Source organism: Heptranchias perlo, unplaced genomic scaffold (assembly GCF_035084215.1).
Source record: "Heptranchias perlo isolate sHepPer1 unplaced genomic scaffold, sHepPer1.hap1 HAP1_SCAFFOLD_1021, whole genome shotgun sequence".
NCBI lineage: Eukaryota > Metazoa > Chordata > Chondrichthyes > Hexanchiformes > Hexanchidae > Heptranchias > Heptranchias perlo.
The window spans coordinates 25855-43021 of record NW_027138241.1 but is presented as its reverse complement, the minus strand read 5'-3'; the positions used below and the strand labels follow the sequence as shown (position 1 = coordinate 43021).

The 17167-nt window shown below is 50.1% G+C and overlaps 1 protein-coding gene across 1 annotated transcript in view; it reads right to left on the bottom strand.

Moving 5' to 3' along the window:
- Positions 1-16924, bottom strand: part of LOC137307511 (nuclear valosin-containing protein-like) — a gene marked incomplete at both ends in the record, with an annotated part of 36164 nt that extends 19240 nt beyond the window's left edge. Inside the window, 3 exons of the mRNA XM_067976840.1 lie at positions 2120-2237; positions 9007-9108; positions 16790-16924. Coding sequence (XP_067832941.1) covers positions 2120-2237; positions 9007-9108; positions 16790-16924 — 355 coding nt within the window. The remainder of the gene's footprint in view (positions 1-2119; positions 2238-9006; positions 9109-16789) is intronic.
- Positions 16925-17167: the final 243 nt, after the last annotated feature.

Below are 17167 nucleotides of genomic sequence, written 5' to 3'. Positions count from 1 at the left end.
GCCGATTCCGTACGGTTTTACACACCCTCCTCACACCAGCCGATTCCCGTACGGTTTTACACACCCCCCTCACACCAGCCGATTCCGTACGGTTTTACACACCCTCCTCACACCAGCCGATTCCCGTACGGTTTTACACACCCCCTCACACCAGCCGATTCCCGTACGGTTTTACACACCCCCCTCACACCAGCCGATTCCCGTACGGTTTTACACACGCCCCTCACACCAGCCGATTCCCGTACGGTTTTACACACGCCCCTCACACCAGCCGATTCCCGTACGGTTTTACACACCCCCCTCACACCAGCCGATTCCCGTACGGTTTTACACACCCCCCTCACACCAGCCGATTCCCGTACGGTTTTACACCCCCCCCTCACACCAGCCGATTCCCGTACGGTTTTACACACCCCCCTCACACCAGCCGATTCCGTACGGTTTTACACACCCCCCCCTCACACCAGCCGATTCCGTACGGTTTTACACACCCCCCTCACACCAGCCGATTCCGTACGGTTTTACACACCCCCCTCACACCAGCCGATTCCCGTACGGTTTTACACACCCCCCTCACACCAGCCGATTCCCGTACGGTTTTACACACCCCCCTCACACCAGCCGATTCCGTACGGTTTTGCACACCCCCTCACACCAGCCGATTCCCGTACGGTTTTACACACCCCCTCACACCAGCCGATTCCCGTACGGTTTTACACACCCCCCTCACACCAGCCGATTCCCGTACGGTTTTACACACCCCCCTCACACCAGCCGATTCCCGTACGGTTTTACACACCCCCCTCACACCAGCCGATTCCCGTACGGTTTTACACCCCCCCCTCACACCAGCCGATTCCCGTACGGTTTTACACCCCCCCCTCACACCAGCCGATTCCCGTACGGTTTTACACACCCCCCTCACACCAGCCGATTCCCGTACGGTTTTACACACCCCCCTCACACCAGCCGATTCCCGTACGGTTTTACACCCCCCCCTCACACCAGCCGATTCCCGTACGGTTTTACACACCCCCCCTCACACCAGCCGATTCCGTACGGTTTTACACCCCCCCCTCACACCAGCCGATTCCCGTACGGTTTTACACCCACCCCTCACACCAGCCGATTCCCGTACGGTTTTACACACCCCCCTCACACCAGCCGATTCCCGTACGGTTTTACACACCCCCCCTCACACCAGCCGATTCCCGTACGGTTTTACACACCCCCCCTCACACCAGCCGATTCCGTACGGTTTTACACACCCCCCCTCACACCAGCCGATTCCCGTACGGTTTTACACACCCCCCTCACACCAGCCGATTCCCGTACGGTTTTACACACCCCCCTCACACCAGCCGATTCCCGTACGGTTTTACACACCCCCCTCACACCAGCCGATTCCGTACGGTTTTACACACCCCCCTCACACCAGCCGATTCCGTACGGTTTTACACACCCCCCTCACACCAGCCGATTCCCGTACGGTTTTACACACCCCCCTCACACCAGCCGATTCCCGTACGGTTTTACACACCCCCCTCACACCAGCCGATTCCCGTACGGTTTTACACACCCCCCTCACACCAGCCGATTCCCGTACGGTTTTACACACCCCCCTCACACCAGCTGATTCCCGTACGGTTTTACACACCCCCCTCACACCAGCCGATTCCCGTACGGTTTTACACACCCCCCTCACACCAGCCGATTCCGTACGGTTTTACACACCCCCCTCACACCAGCCGATTCCCGTACGGTTTTACACACCCCCCTCACACCAGCCGATTCCCGTACGGTTTTACACACCCCCCTCACACCAGCCGATTCCCGTACGGTTTTACACACCCCCCTCACACCAGCCGATTCCCGTACGGTTTTACACACCCCCCTCACACCAGCCGATTCCCGTACGGTTTTACACACCCCCCTCACACCAGCCGATTCCCGTACGGTTTTACACACCCCCCTCACACCAGCCGATTCCGTACGGTTTTACACCCCCCCCCTCACACCAGCCGATTCCCGTACGGAGCGGGAATATAACGGAAGGAGGCAGATGCACGATGCCATTAATGGGCCAGGTTATCTGTGTGCAGCGGGGAGTCTGACTGACCGTCCATGCAGGTGAGCAGCTGAGCCACGATCCGACGCTCCATGTCCTTGGAAGCCACTTCACGTCTGGGAGAAATGGCGTCAATCTCATCGATGAAGATGATGCACGGAGCCTGGAGCTGGGAAAAGGGCCTGGGATCAATGGGTGAGAGAGCGGAGAGCTTCAAATCAACATATGGGGAACCATTGGGATCACCGGGAACATGGTGCCCCCCCTACTCACGGCGACAGGCCCCTCCCCCGGCGACAGGCCCCTTCCCCACCATGGAGACAGCACCACCGCCCCCCCCTAATCCCCGACAGGCCCCTCCCCCGGCAACAGGCCCCTTCCCCACCATGGTGACAGCACCACCGCCCCCCCCCCCAATCCCCGACAGGCCCCTCCACCCCCCACCCCGGTGACAGCACCCCATCCCCCCCCCCCCCAATCCCCGACAGGCCCCTCCATTTTGACACACTGCGTCACCCTGTGTGGGGATTTCCAGTCACTCACTCGCTGGGAGCGAGGGAGAGGAATAAAGTGACAGAAGGTGGACGGGGAATTCCCCAAAATAAAAGGGGATGTGGGAGGAGCCGAAAATCTCCCAAACAAGGGGCCGAATCTTCAAATTAGTGCCAGGCCGTTTCGGAGCAAAATCAGCAAGCACTTCTTTCACACAAAGGATAGTGGAAAGCTGGAACTCTCTCGCCAGGGCTGTGGAGGCTGGGGGCAATTTACAATTTCAAGACTGAGATCGATTTATGTTATTTAAAGGTATCAAGGAATATGAAGCAAAGGCGGGTAAATAGAGTTGAGGTACAGATCAGCCAGGATCTAATTCAACGATGGAACAGTGGACTGGATACAGCTACTAGAAGGTAAATCAGTGTCAGAGCAGTGGGGGACATTCAAAGGGGTGATTCAAGGGGTTCAGAGTGAACATGATCCCACAAAGAAAAAGGGAGGGGCTGCCAAATCTAGAGCCCCCTGGATGACCAGGAGCATACAGGGTAAGATAAGGCAGGAAAGGAAAGCTTATGTCAGACACCAAGAACTCAATACTACAGAAAGCCTAGAGGAGTATAGAAAGTGCAGGGGTGAGATTGAACAGGAAATTAGGAAAGCAGGGAGAGGGCATGAAGAAATATTGGCAAAGAAAACCCAAAGATGTTTTATAAATACATTAAGAGCAAGAGGATAACTAAGGAAAGAGTAGGGCCTATTAGAGACCAAAAAGGTAAACTATGTGTGGAGGCGGAAGATGTTGGTATGGTTCTTAATGAATACTTTGCATCTGTCTTCACAAAGGAGAGGGACGATGCAGAGATTGTAGTTAAGGAGGAGTGTGAAATATTGGATGGGATAAACACAGTGAGAGAGGAAGTATTAAGGGGTTTAGCATCTTTGAAAGTAGATAAATCACCAGGCCTGGATGAAATGTATCCCAGGTTGCTAAGAGAAGCCAGGGAGGAAATAGCGGAGACTCTGACCATCATTTTCCAATCCTCCCTGGATACAGGCGTGGTGCTGGAGGATTGGAGGACTGCTAATGTTGTACCATTGATTAAAAAGGAAGCGAGGGATAGACAGAGTAAATACAGGCCAATCAGCCTGACCTCAGTGGTGGGCAAATTATAAGAATCAATTCTGAGGAACAGGATAAACTGTCATTTAGAAAGGCACGGACTAATCAAGGACAGTCAGCATGGATTTGTTAAGGGGGGGTCGTGTCTGACTAACTCGATTGAATTTTTTGAGGAGGTGACAAGGAGGATCGATGAGAATAGTGTGTTTGATGTAGTCTACATGGATTTTAGCAAGGCTTTTGACAAGGTCCCTCATGGCAGACTGGTCAAAAAAGTACAAGCCCATGGGATCCAAGGGAAAGTGGCAAATTGGATCCAGAATTGGCTCAGTGGCAGGAAGCAAAGGGTAATGGTCGACGGGTGTTTTTGTGACTGGAAGGCTGTTTCCAGTGGGGTTCAACAGGGCTCAGTGCTAGGTTCCTTGCTTTTTGTGATCTATATTAATGATATGGACTTGAATGTGGGGGGCTTGATCAAGAGGTTTGCAGATGATACAAACTTTGGCCGTGTGGTTGATAGTGAGGAGGAAAGCTGTAAACTGCAGGAAGATATCAATGGACTGGTCAGGTGGGCAGAAAAGTGGCAAATGGAATTCAATCCAGAGAAGTGTGAGGTGTTGCATTTGGGGAGGGCAAACAAGGCAAGGGAATACACAATAAATGGGAGGATACTGAGAGGTGTAGAGGAACAGGGGGACCTTGGAGTGCATGTCTACAGAATCCTGAAAGTAGCAGGACAAGTAGAGAAGGTGGTTAAAAAGGCATGTGGGATACTTCCCTTTATTAGCTGAGGCATAGAATATAACAGCAGGACCGTTATGCTGGAACTGTATAAAACATTGGTTAGGCCGCAGCTTGAGAACTGCGTACAGCTCTCACTAAAAAAAGCCATAATAGGAATAAGACCAGACGGACCACCTGGCATCGGAACACGAGGCACCGGACACGGCAAAGGCAAACTAAGCTCAGTCGACCCTGCAAAGTTCTCCTCACATCTGGGGACTTGTGCCAAAATTGGGAGAGCTGTCCCACAGACTAGTCAAGCAACAGCCTGACATAGCCATACTCACAGAATCATACCTTTCAGCCAACGTCCCAGACTCTTCCATCACCATCCCTGGGTATGTCCTGTCCCACCAGCAGGACAGACCCACCAGAGGTGGCGATACAGTGATATACAGTCAGGAGGGAGTGGCCCTGGGAGTCCTCAACATTGACTCTGGACCCCATGAAATCTCATGGCATCAGGTCAAACATGGGCAAGGAAACCTCCTGCTGATTACCACCTACCACCCTCCCTCAGCTGATGAATCAGTCCTCCTCCATGTTCAACACCACTTGGAGGAAGCACTGACTGTACTCTGGGTGGGGGACTTCAATGTCCATCACCAAGAGTGGCTCGGTAGCACCACTACTGACCGAGCTGGCCGAGTCCTGAAGGACATAGCTGCCAGACTGGGCCTGCGGCAGGTGGTGAGCAAACCAACACGAGGGAAAAACTTACTTGACCTCATCCTCACCAATCTACCTGTCGCAGATGCATCTGTCCATGACAGTATTGGTAGGAGTGATCATCGCACAGTCCTCATGGAGATGAAGTCCCGTCTTCAGACTGAGGACACCATCCAACGTGTTGTGTGGCACTACCACCGTGCCAAATGGGATAGATTGAGAACAGATCTAGCAGCTCAAAACTGGGCATCCATGAGGTGCTGTGGGCCATCAACAGCAGCAGAATTGTATTCCAGCACAATCTGTAACCTCATGGCCCGGCATATTCCTCACTCTACCATTACCAACAAGTCAGGGGATCAACCCTGGTTCAATGAGGAGTGTAGAAGAGCATGCCAGGAGCAGCACCAGGCGTACCTAAAAATGAGGTGCCAACCTGGTGAACCTCAGGACTACATGGAAGCAACATGCTACAGACAGACCTAAGCGATTCCACAACCAACGAATCAGATCAAAGCTCTGCAGTCCTGCCACATCCAGTCGTGAATGGTGATGGACAATTAAACAACTAACAGGAGGAGGAGGCTCTATAAACATCCCCATTCTCAATGATGGCGGAGTCCAGCACGTGAGTGCAAAAGACAAGGCTGAAGCGTTTGCAACCATCTTCAGCCAGAAGTGCCGAGTGGATGATCCATCTCAGCCTCCTCCCGATATCCCCACCATCACAGAAGCCAGTCTTCAGCCAATTCGATTCGCTCCACGTGATATCAAGAAACGGCTGAGTGCACTGGATACAACAAAGGCTATGGGCCCCGACAACATCCCGGCTGTAGTGCTGAAGATTTGTGCTCTAGGACTAGCCACGTCTCTAGCCAAGCTGTTCCAGTACAGCTACGACACTGGCATCTACCCGACAATGTGGAAAATTGCCCAGGTATGTCCTGTCCACAAAAAGCAGGACAAATCCAATCCGGCCAATTACCGACCCATCAGTCTATTCTCAATCATCAGCAAAGTGATGGAAGGTGTAGTCAACAGTGCTATCAAGCGGCACTTACTCACCAATAACCTGCTCACCGATGCTCAGTTTGGGTGCCGCCAGGACCACTCTGCTCCAGACCTCATTACAGCCTTGGTCCAAACATGGATAAAAGAGCTGAATTCCAGAGGTGAGGTGAGAGTGACTGCCCTTGACATCAAGGCAGCATTTGACAGAGTGTGGCACCAAGGAGCCCTCGTAAAATTGAAGTCAATGGGAATCAGGGGGAAAACTCTCCAGTGGCTGAAGTCATACCTAGCGCAAAGGAAGATGGTAGTGGTTGTTGGAGGCCAATCATCTCAACCCCAGGACATTGCTGCAGGAGTTCCTCAGGGCAGTGTCCGAGGCCCAGCCATCTTCAGCTGCTTCATCAATGACCTTCCCTCCATCATAAGGTCAGAAATGGGGATGTTTGCTGATGATTGCACAGTGTTCAGTTCCATTCACAACCCCTCAAATAACGAAGCAGTCCGAGCCCGCATGCAGCAAGACCTGGACAACATCCAGGCTTGGGCTGATAAGTGGCAAGTAACATTCGCGCCAGACAAGTGCCAGGCAATGACCATCTCCAACAAGAGAGAGTCTAACCACCTCCCCTTGACATTCAATGGCATTACCATCGACGAATTCCCCACCATCAACATCCTGGGGGTCACCATTGACCAGAAACTTAACTGGAGCAGACATCTCAATACTGTGGCTACAAGAGCAGGTCAGAGGCTGGGTATTCTGCGGCGAGTGATTCACCTCCTGACTCCCCAAAGCCTTTCCACCATCTACAAGGCACAAGTCAGGAGTGTGATGGAATACTCTCCACTTGCCTGGATGAGTGCAGCTCCAACAACGCTCAAGAAGCTCGACACCATCCAGGACAAAGCAGCCCGCTTGATTGGCACCCCATCCACCACCCTAAACATTCACTCCCTTCACTACCGGCGCACCGTGGCTGCAGTGTGTACCATCCACAGGATGCACTGCAGCAACTTGCCAAGGCTTCTTCGACAGCACCTCCCAAACCCGCGACCTCTACCACCAAGAAGGACAAGAGCAGCAGGCACATGGGATCAACACCACCTGCACGTTCCCCTCCAAGTCACACACCATCCCGACTTGGAAATATATCGCCGTTCCTTCATCGTCGCTGGGTCAAAATCCTGGAACTCCCTTCCTAACAGCACTGTGGGAGAATCTTCACCAGACGGACTGCAGCAGTTCAAGAAGGCGGCTCACCACCTCCTTCTCAAGGGCAATTAGGGATGGGCAATAAATGCTGGCCTCGCCAGTGATGTCCACATCCCATGAACAAATAAAAAAAAAGTTCTGGTCACCACATTACAGGAAAGATGTGATTGCACTAGAGAGGGTACAGAGGAGATTTACGAGGATGTTGCCAGGACTGGAGAATTTTAGCTGCAAGGAAAGATTGGATAGGCTGAGGTTGATTTCTTTGGAACAAAGGAGGCTGAGGGGAGATTTAATTGAGGTGCATAAAATTATGAGGGGTCTAGATAGAGTGAATAGGGAGGACCTATTTCCCTTAGCAGTGACCAGGGGGCATAGATTTAAAGTAATTGGTAGAAGGATTAGAGGGGAGCTGAGGAGAAATCTTTTCACCCAGAGGATGGTGGGGGTCTTGGACTCACTGTCTGAAAGGATAGTAGAGGCAGAAACCCTCCTCATTTAAAAAGTACTTGAATGTTGATTTGAAGTGCCGTAACCTACAGGGCTACCGACCAAGTGCTGGAAAGTGGGATTCAGCTGGATAGCTTTTTCTCAGCCGGCACAGACACGATGGGCCGAATGTCCTCCTTCTGTGCTGTAACTTTCTATGATTCTATGAACAACAGCTCCTATCAACTGTGTGGTACTGACCCACAGAGCAGGAAGGGCCCAGGCAATGTCAAGTTTGTGATGAGGGATATAACTGACACCAGTAGCACTGTTCACAGGGAGGAAGTAACCATTTCTTATCTTCCAGTCACCTGTCGGAAAGAGCATGTGATGAACGTCTGTCGAGGACAGGGTCGGGGTGATGCCCCAAAGGCAGAATAGCCAAGTGGCACACTGGCTTGACTCACACATTAAAAAAGAACTCTTGTTAGCTCTGGAGTAGGTCCATGAGAAATATAAGTGAGAGAGGGGGGGGAGCGGAAGGGGGACGAGAGAGAGACAGGGGGGCGGGAGGGAGATGAGAGAGAGAAGGGCAGGAGGGACGAGAGACAGAGAGAGACAGAGAGAGAGAGAGAGAGAAAACGGAGGAGAAGGGCGACAAATGCGAGAGAGGAGAGAAAGAGAGAGAGCTGAGAGAGGAGAAAGAGAGTAAACAACAACTCTCACCTTTACAGCACCTTTAACCTGATACAACATCCCAAGGTGCTTCACAGGAGCGTAATCAGACAAAATTTTTCACCGAGTCACATAATGAGATATTAGGACAGGTGACCAAAAGCTTGGTCGAAGGGGCAGGTTTTAAGGAGAGTCTTAAAGGTGGAGAGGTTTAGGGAGGGTATTATAGAGCGTAGGGCCGAGGCAGCTGAAGGCACAGCTGCCAATAGTGGGGCAATGAAAATCGGGGATTAAAATCAGAGACAAATAGGAGAGAGTAGAGAAAGAGGATTGACCTGACTCTGCCATTATTGAGGAATATTGGGAATTGGAAGACATTTCCACCGGGACTACTGAAGCTGGGAACTGGGATTAGAGGCGGTACCCCGGATGTGGAGTGAGCTCTGCCTGGCCTCCTCCAGTGCTGTAATTTCAAGGGTCCAAACCCACCGCCTCGGTTACTCACCGCCGCCTCGGTTACTCACCGCCGCCTCGGTTACTCACCACCGCCTCTTCAAACAACTCTCGCAGTTTCTGCTCCGACTCTCCGGAAACACCAGATACGATCTCAGTGGCAGCGACTTTCAGCATGGGCAGCTCCAGTTCCTGGAGGACACGGTCACCAAGGGTTAGAAACACCGCAATTCATTGTTAACATTAATCCCCCTCCCAACACACAACACTGGAATTCATTGTTAACATTAATCCCCCTCCCAATACACAACACTGGAATTCATTGTTAACATTAATCCCCCTCCCAATACACAACACTGGAATTCATTGTTAACATTAATCCCCCTCCCAACACACAACACTGGAATTCATTGTTAACATTAATCCCCCTCCCAATACACAACACTGGAATTCATTGTTAACATTAATCCCCCTCCCAATACACAACACCGGAATTCATTGTTAGCATTAATCCCCCTCCCAATACACAACACTGGAATTCATTGTTAACATTAACCCCCCTCCCAACACACAACACTGGAATTCATTGTTAACATTAACCCCCCTCCCAATACACAACACTGGAATTCATTGTTAACATTAATCCCCCTCCCAATACACAACACTGGAATTCATTGTTAACATTAATCCCCCTCCCAATACACAACACTGGAATTCATTGTTAACATTAATCCCCCTCCCAATACACAACACTGGAATTCATTGTTAACATTAATCCCCCTCCCAATACACAACACTGGAATTCATTGTTAACATTAATCCCCCTCCCAATACACAACACTGGAATTCATTGTTAACATTAATCCCCCTCCCAATACACAACACTGGAATTCATTGTTAACATTAATCCCCCTCCCAATACACAACACTGGAATTCATTGTTAACATTAATCCCCCTCCCAATACACAACACTGGAATTCATTGTTAACATTAATCCCCCTCCCAACACACAACACTGGAATTCATTGTTAACATTAATCCCCCTCCCAATACACAACACCGCAATTCATTGTTAACATTAATCCCCCTCCCAATACACAACACTGGAATTCATTGTTAACATTAATCCCCCTCCCAATACTCAACACCGGAATTCATTGTTAACATTAATCCCCCTCCCAATACACAACACTGGAATTCATTGTTAACATTAATCCCCCTCCCAACACACAACACTGGAATTCATTGTTAACATTAATCCCCCTCCCAATACACAACACTGGAATTCATTGTTAACATTAATCCCCCCTCCCAATACACAACACTGGAATTCATTGTTAACATTAATCCCCCTCCCAATACACAACACTGGAATTCATTGTTAACATTAATCCCCCTCCCAATACACAACACTGGAATTCATTGTTAACATTAATCCCCCTCCCAATACACAACACTGGAATTCATTGTTAACATTAATCCCCCTCCCAATACACAACACTGGAATTCACCATTAACATTAATCCCCCTCCCAATACACAACACTGGAATTCATTGTTAGCATTAATCCCCCTCCAATCCACAACACTGGAATTCACCATTAACATTAACCCCCCTCTCAGGCTCCAGACCTCATTACAGCCTTGGTTCAAACATGGACAAAAGAGCTGAATTCCAGAGGTGAGGTGAGAGTGACTGCCCTTGACATCAAGGCAGCATTTGACTGAGTGTGGCACCAAGGAGCCCTAGTAAAATTGAAGTCAATGGGAATCAGGGGGAAAACTCTCCAGTGGCTGGAGTCATACCTAGCACAAAGGAAGATGGTAGTGGTTGTTGGAGGCCAATCATCTCAGCCCCAGGACATTGCTGCAGGAGTTCCTCAGGGCAGTGTCCTAGGCCCAACCATCTTCAGCTGCTTCATCAATGACCTTCCCTCCACCATAAGTTTGGAAATGGGGATGTTCGCTGATGATTGCAGTGTTCAGTTCCATTCGCAACCCCTCAAGATAATGAAGCAGTCCGTGCCCACATGCAGTAAGACCTGGACAACATCCAGGCTTGGGCTGAAAAGTGGCAAGTAACATTTTTTTTCATTCGAGGCCAGCATTTATTGCCCATCCCTAATTGCCCTTGAGAAGGTGGTGGTGAGCCGCCTTCTTGAACCGCTGCAGTCTGTGTGGTGACGGTTCTCCCACAGTGCTGTTAGGAAGGGAGTTCCAGGATTTTGACCCAGCGACGATGAAGGAACGGCGATATATTTCCAAGTTGGGATGGTCTGTGACTTGGAGGGGAACGTGCAGGTGGTGTTGTTCCCATGTGCCTGCTGCTCTTGTCCTTCTAGGTGGTAGAGGTCGCGGGTTTGGGAGGTGCTGTCGAAGAAGCCTTGGCGAGTTGCTGCAGTGCATCCTGTGGATGGTACACACTGCAGCCACAGTGCGCCGGTGGTGAAGGGAGTGAATGTTTAGGGTGGTGGATGGGGTGCCAATCAAGCGGGCTGCTTTGTCCTGGATGGTGTCGAGCTTCTTGAGTGTTGTTGGAACTGCACTCATCCAGGCAAGTGGAGAGTATTCCATCACACTCCTGACTTTCATTGTTAACATTAACCCCCCAATCTGAAACTGTATCGGACCTGGAGTAGGACACTCAGTCCCACCGAGATTGTACCAGACCTGGAGCAGGACACTCAGTCCCACCGAGATTGTACCAGACCTGGAGCAGGACACTCAGTCCCACCGAGACTGTACCAGACCTGGAGCAGGACACTCAGTCCCACCGAGACTGTACCAGACCTGGAGCAGGACACTCAGTCCCACCGAGATTGTACCAGACCTGGAGCAGGACACTCAGTCCCACCGAGACCGACCAGACCTGGAGCAGGACACTCAGTCCCACCGAGATTGTACCAGACCTGGAGCAGAACACTCAGTCCCACCGAGATTGTACCAGACCTGGAGCAGGACACTCAGTCCCACTGAGATTGTACCAGACCTGGAGCAGGACACTCAGTCCCACCGAGATTGTACCAGACCTGGAGCAGGACACTCAGTCCCACCGAGACCGTACCGGACCTGGAGCAGGACACTCAGTCCCACCGAGATTGTACCAGACCTGGAGCAGGAAACACAGTCCCTCCGAGATTGTACCAGACCTGGAACAGGACACTCAGTCCCACCGAGATTGTACCAGACCTGGAGCAGGACACTCAGTCCCTCCGAGACCGACCAGACCTGGAGCAGGACACTCAGTCCCTCCGAGACCACACCAGACCTGGAGCAGGACACTCAAACCCACCGAGACCGCACCTGACCTGGAGCAGGACACTCAGTCCCTCCGAGACCACACCAGACCTGGAGCAGGACACTCAGTCCCACCGAGACCGCACCAGACCTGCAGCAGGACACTCAGTCCCACCGAGATTGTACCAGACCTGGAGCAGGACACTCAGTCCCTCCGAGACCACACCAGACCTGGAGCAGAACACTCAGTCCCACCGAGATTGTACCAGACTGGAGCAGGACACTCAGTCCCACCGAGATTGTACCAGACTGGAGCAGAACACTCAGTCCCACCGAGACCGCACCAGACCTGGAGCAGGACACTCAGTCCCACCGAGATTGTACCAGACCTGGAGCAGGACACTCAGTCCCACCGAGATTGTACCAGACCTGGAGCAGGACACTCAGTCCCACCGAGATTGTACCAGACCTGGAGCAGGACACTCAGTCCCACCGAGATTGTACCAGACCTGGAGCAGGACACTCAGTCCCATCGAGATTGTACCAGACCTGGAGCAGGACACTCAGTCGCACCGAGATTGTACCAGACCTGGAGCAGGACACTCAGTCCCACCGAGATTGTATCGGACCTGGAGCAGGACACTCAGTCCCTCCGAGATTGTACCAGACCTGGAGCAGGACACTCAGTCCCACCGAGAGTGTACCAGACCTGGAGCAGGACACTCAGTCCCACCGAGATTGTACCAGACCTGGAGCAGGACACTCAGTCCCACCGAGATTGTATCAGACCTGGAGCAGGACACTCAGTCCCACCGAGACTGTACCAGACCTGCAGCAGGACACTCAGTCCCACCGAGACCGCACCAGACCTGCAGCAGGACACTCAGTCCCACCGAGACCGCACCAGACCTGGAGCAGGACACTCAGTCCCTCCGAGATTGTACCAGACCTGGAGCAGGACACTCAGTCCCTCCGAGATTGTACCAGACCTGGAGCAGGACACTCAGTCCCATCGAGATTGTACCAGACCTGCAGCAGGACACTCAGTCCCACCGAGACCGCACCAGACCTGGAGCAGGACACTCAGTCCCACCGAGATATAGACAGGATGAATGCGTGGCTGCAGGGATGGTGTAGGAGGGAGGGATTTAGATTCCTGGGACATTGGGACCGGTTCTGGGGAAGGTGGGACCTGTACAAGCGTGACGGGTTACACCCGAGCAGGACCGGGACCAATGTCCTCGCGGGGGTGTTTGCTAGTGCTGTTGGGGAAGGTTTAAACTAGAGTGGCAGGGGGATGGGAACCTGAGCGGGGAGTCAGAAGGGAATAAAGTTGAGAGCAGCAAGAGAGGGGAAGACCCAGGGGAAATCTACAATACAAATAGTACAAACAGTTGTTCAAGAACAAGTGAAAGGGAAAAGCGTAGAGCAGCGGAAAGAAAGTGTACTTTAGGCACGACAGATAAAATAAAAACTAGAAGGCGTAAGGCGATTAACCCAGCATCAAAGCTGTGGCAGGGGGTTGGGAACCTGAGCAGGGAGACAGAGAAAAGCGTATCAGGAAGGGACAGAAGGTATCGAGTAAAAGGTAAAGTGTTAAGAAAGGAAAAAGCAGGAACTAAGTGTCACAAAACATATTTGAAAGTTCTTTATCTGAATGCACGTAGCATTCGTAACAAAATGGACGAGTTAACGGCACAAATAACTACGTATGGGTATGATCTTGTGGCCATTACAGAAACATGGCTGCAGGGTGACAACGACTGGGAATTAAATATGCCAGGGTATTTAACAATCAGGAAGGACAGGCAGGAAGGAAGGGGAGGTGGGGTGGCTATGTTAATAAGGGAAGGAATCACTGTAATACAGAGAAAAGATATTGGGACAAAGGATCAGGATAATGAAACAGTTTGGGTAGAGATAAGGAATAATAAGGGGCAAAAAACACTCGTGGGCGTAGTATATAGGCCTCCTAATAGTTGCAACTCTGCTGGAAGAAGTATTAATCAGGAAATAGTCGGGGCATGTAATAAGGGAACAGCTATAATTATGGGGGATTTTAACTATCATATTAACTGGACAAATCAAATTGTGCAGGGCAGCCTTGAGGAAGAGTTTATTGAGTGTATTAGGGATGGATTTCTTGAGCAGTATGTAACTGATCCTACAAGGGGGCAGGCAACCTTGGACCTGGTCCTGTGTAATGAGCCAAGATTAATTAATAATGTCCTAGTTAAGGATCCCCTTGGAATGAGTGACCATAACATGGTTACATTCCATATCCAATTAGAGGGTGAGAAGGTTGGTTCTCAAACAAGCGTACTGAGCTTGAATAAAGGAGACTATGATGGTATGAGAGCGGAATTGATTAAAGTGGACTGGGAAAATAGATTAAAGGGTAAGACGGTACATGAGCAGTGGTGTTCATTTAAGGAGTTATTCTACAACTTTCAAAAAATATATATTCCACTGAGGAAAAAAGGGTGTAAAAGAAATGACAGCCATCCGTGGCTAAGTAAAGAAATTAAGGACAGTGTCTGACTAAAAACAAGGACATATAAGGTAGCCAAACTTAGTGGGAGGATAGAAGATTGGGAAGTCTTCAAAAGACAGCAAAAAGTAACTAAAGGATTGATTAAGAAAGGGAAGATAGATTATGAAAATAAATGAGCAAAAAATATAAAAACAGATAGCAAGAGTTTCTATAGTTATATAAAAAGAAAAAGGGTGGCTAAGGCAAACGTAGGTCCCTTAGAGGATGAGACCGGGAAATTAATGGTGGGAAACATGGAGATGGCAAAAATGCTGAACAAATATTTTGTTTCAGTCTTTACAGTAGAGGACACTAAGAATATCCCAACACTGGACAAACAGGGGGCTCTGGGGGGGAGGAGCTAAATACGATTAAAATCACTAAGGAGATGGTACTCAGTAAATTAATGGGACTCAAGGCGGATAAATCCCCTGGACCTGATGGCTTACATCCTAGGGTCTTGAGGGAAGTGGCAGTAGGGATTGTGGATGCTTTGGTAATAATTTTCCAAAATTCTCTGGACTCGGCAAAGGTCCCGGCAGATTGGAAAACTGCTAATGTAACACCGTTATTTAAAAAGGGTAGTAGGCAGAAGGCTGGAAATTATAGACCAGTTAGCCTAACATCTGTGGTGGGTAAAATTTTGGAGTCTATTATTAAGGAGACAGTAGCAGAACATTTGGATAAACATAATTTAATAGGACAAAGTCAGCATGGCTTTACAAAGGGGAAGTCATGTCTGACAAATTTGCTTGAGTTCTTTGAGGACATAACGTACAGGGTGGATAAAGGGGAACCAGTGGACGTAGTGTATTTAGACTTCCAGAAGGCATTCGACAAGGTGCCACATAAAAGATTATTGCTCAAGATAAAGAATCACTGGATTGGGGGTAATATTCTGGCATGGGTGCAGGATTGGTTATCTAACAGGAAGCAGAGAGTTGGGATAAATGGTACATTCTCGGACTGGCAACCAGTAGCCAGTGGTGTTCCGCAGGGGTCGGTGCTGGGTCCCCAACTCTTTACAATCTATATTAATGATTTGGAGGAGGGGACCGAGTGTAACATATCAAAGTTTGCAGATGATACAAAGATGGGAGGGAAAGTAGAGAGTGAGGAAGACATAAAAAACCTACAAGGGGATAAAGACAGGCTGGGTGAGTGGGCGGAGATTTGGCAGATGCAATACAATATTGGAAAATGTGAGGTTATGCACTTTGGCAGGAAAAATCAGAGAGCAAGTTATTATCTTAATGGCGAGAAACTGGAAAGTATTGCAGTACAAAGGGATCTGGGGGTCCTAGTGCAAGAAAATCAAAAAGTTAGTTTGCAGGTACAGCAGGTGATCAAGAAGGCCAACGGAATGTTGGCTTTTATTGCTCGGGGGATAGAATATAAAAACAGGGAGGTATTGCTGCAGTTATATAAGGTATTGGTGAGACCGCACCTGGAATACTGCATACAGTTTTGGTGTCCATACTTAAGAAAAGACATACTTGCTCTCGAGGCAGTACAAAGAAGGTTCACTCGGTTAATCCCGGGGATGAGGGGGTGGACATATGAGGAGAGGTTGAGTTGATTGGGACACTACTCATTGGAGTTCAGAAGAATGAGAGGTGATCTTATTGAAACATATAAGATTGTGAAGGGGCTTGATCGGGTGGATGCGGTAAGGATGTTCCCAAGGATGGGTGAAACTAGAACGAGGGGGCATAGTCTTAGAATAAGGGGCTGCTCTTTCAAAACTGAGATGAGGAGAAACTTCTTCACTCAGAGGGTGGTAGGTCTGTGGAATTTGCTGCCCCAGGAAGCTGTGGAAGCTACATCATTAAATAAATTTAAAACAGAAATAGACAGTTTCCTAGAAGTAAAGGGAATTAGGGGTTACGGGGAGCGGGCAGGAAATTGGACATGAATTTAGATTTGAGGTTAGGATCAGATCAGCCATGATCTTATTGAATGGCGGAGCAGGCTCGAGGGGCCGATTGGCCTACTCCTGCTCCTATTTCTTATGTTCTTATGTTATGAGATTGTACCAGACTGGAGCAGCCCCAGTGAGAGTGTTTCGACCTGTCAATGCTCTTGTTTCAAATGTTCACTTACCCCAACGATTGCGTGGGCCAGCAGGGTCTTCCCACAGCCCGGGGGTCCATGGAGCAGGAATCCTCGGGGTGCCATCACACCCAGTTGCTGGTAAACCTCAGGATGCCGCATGTGAATCAGCAGCTGGCACACTTCCTGCAAACACAATTAAAAGAAAAGGGTAAGTTCAGCTTGGCTCCTCTCTGCCACTCGCGAATTTGCTGCCTTGCGGTGGGCAATGCTCCCAGGGGTTGGGCTCCAGCTGCCCTGCTGCTCCTAATGCGCGAGTCCAGGCAGCGAGTGCGAAGGGTATCCCAGCCGAGCCTGGTCCCTATCTCTGTAATCCCTCCACCGCCCTCGCTCCTCCTGGTCTCTGCAACACCCTCCCCTCAACCCTGT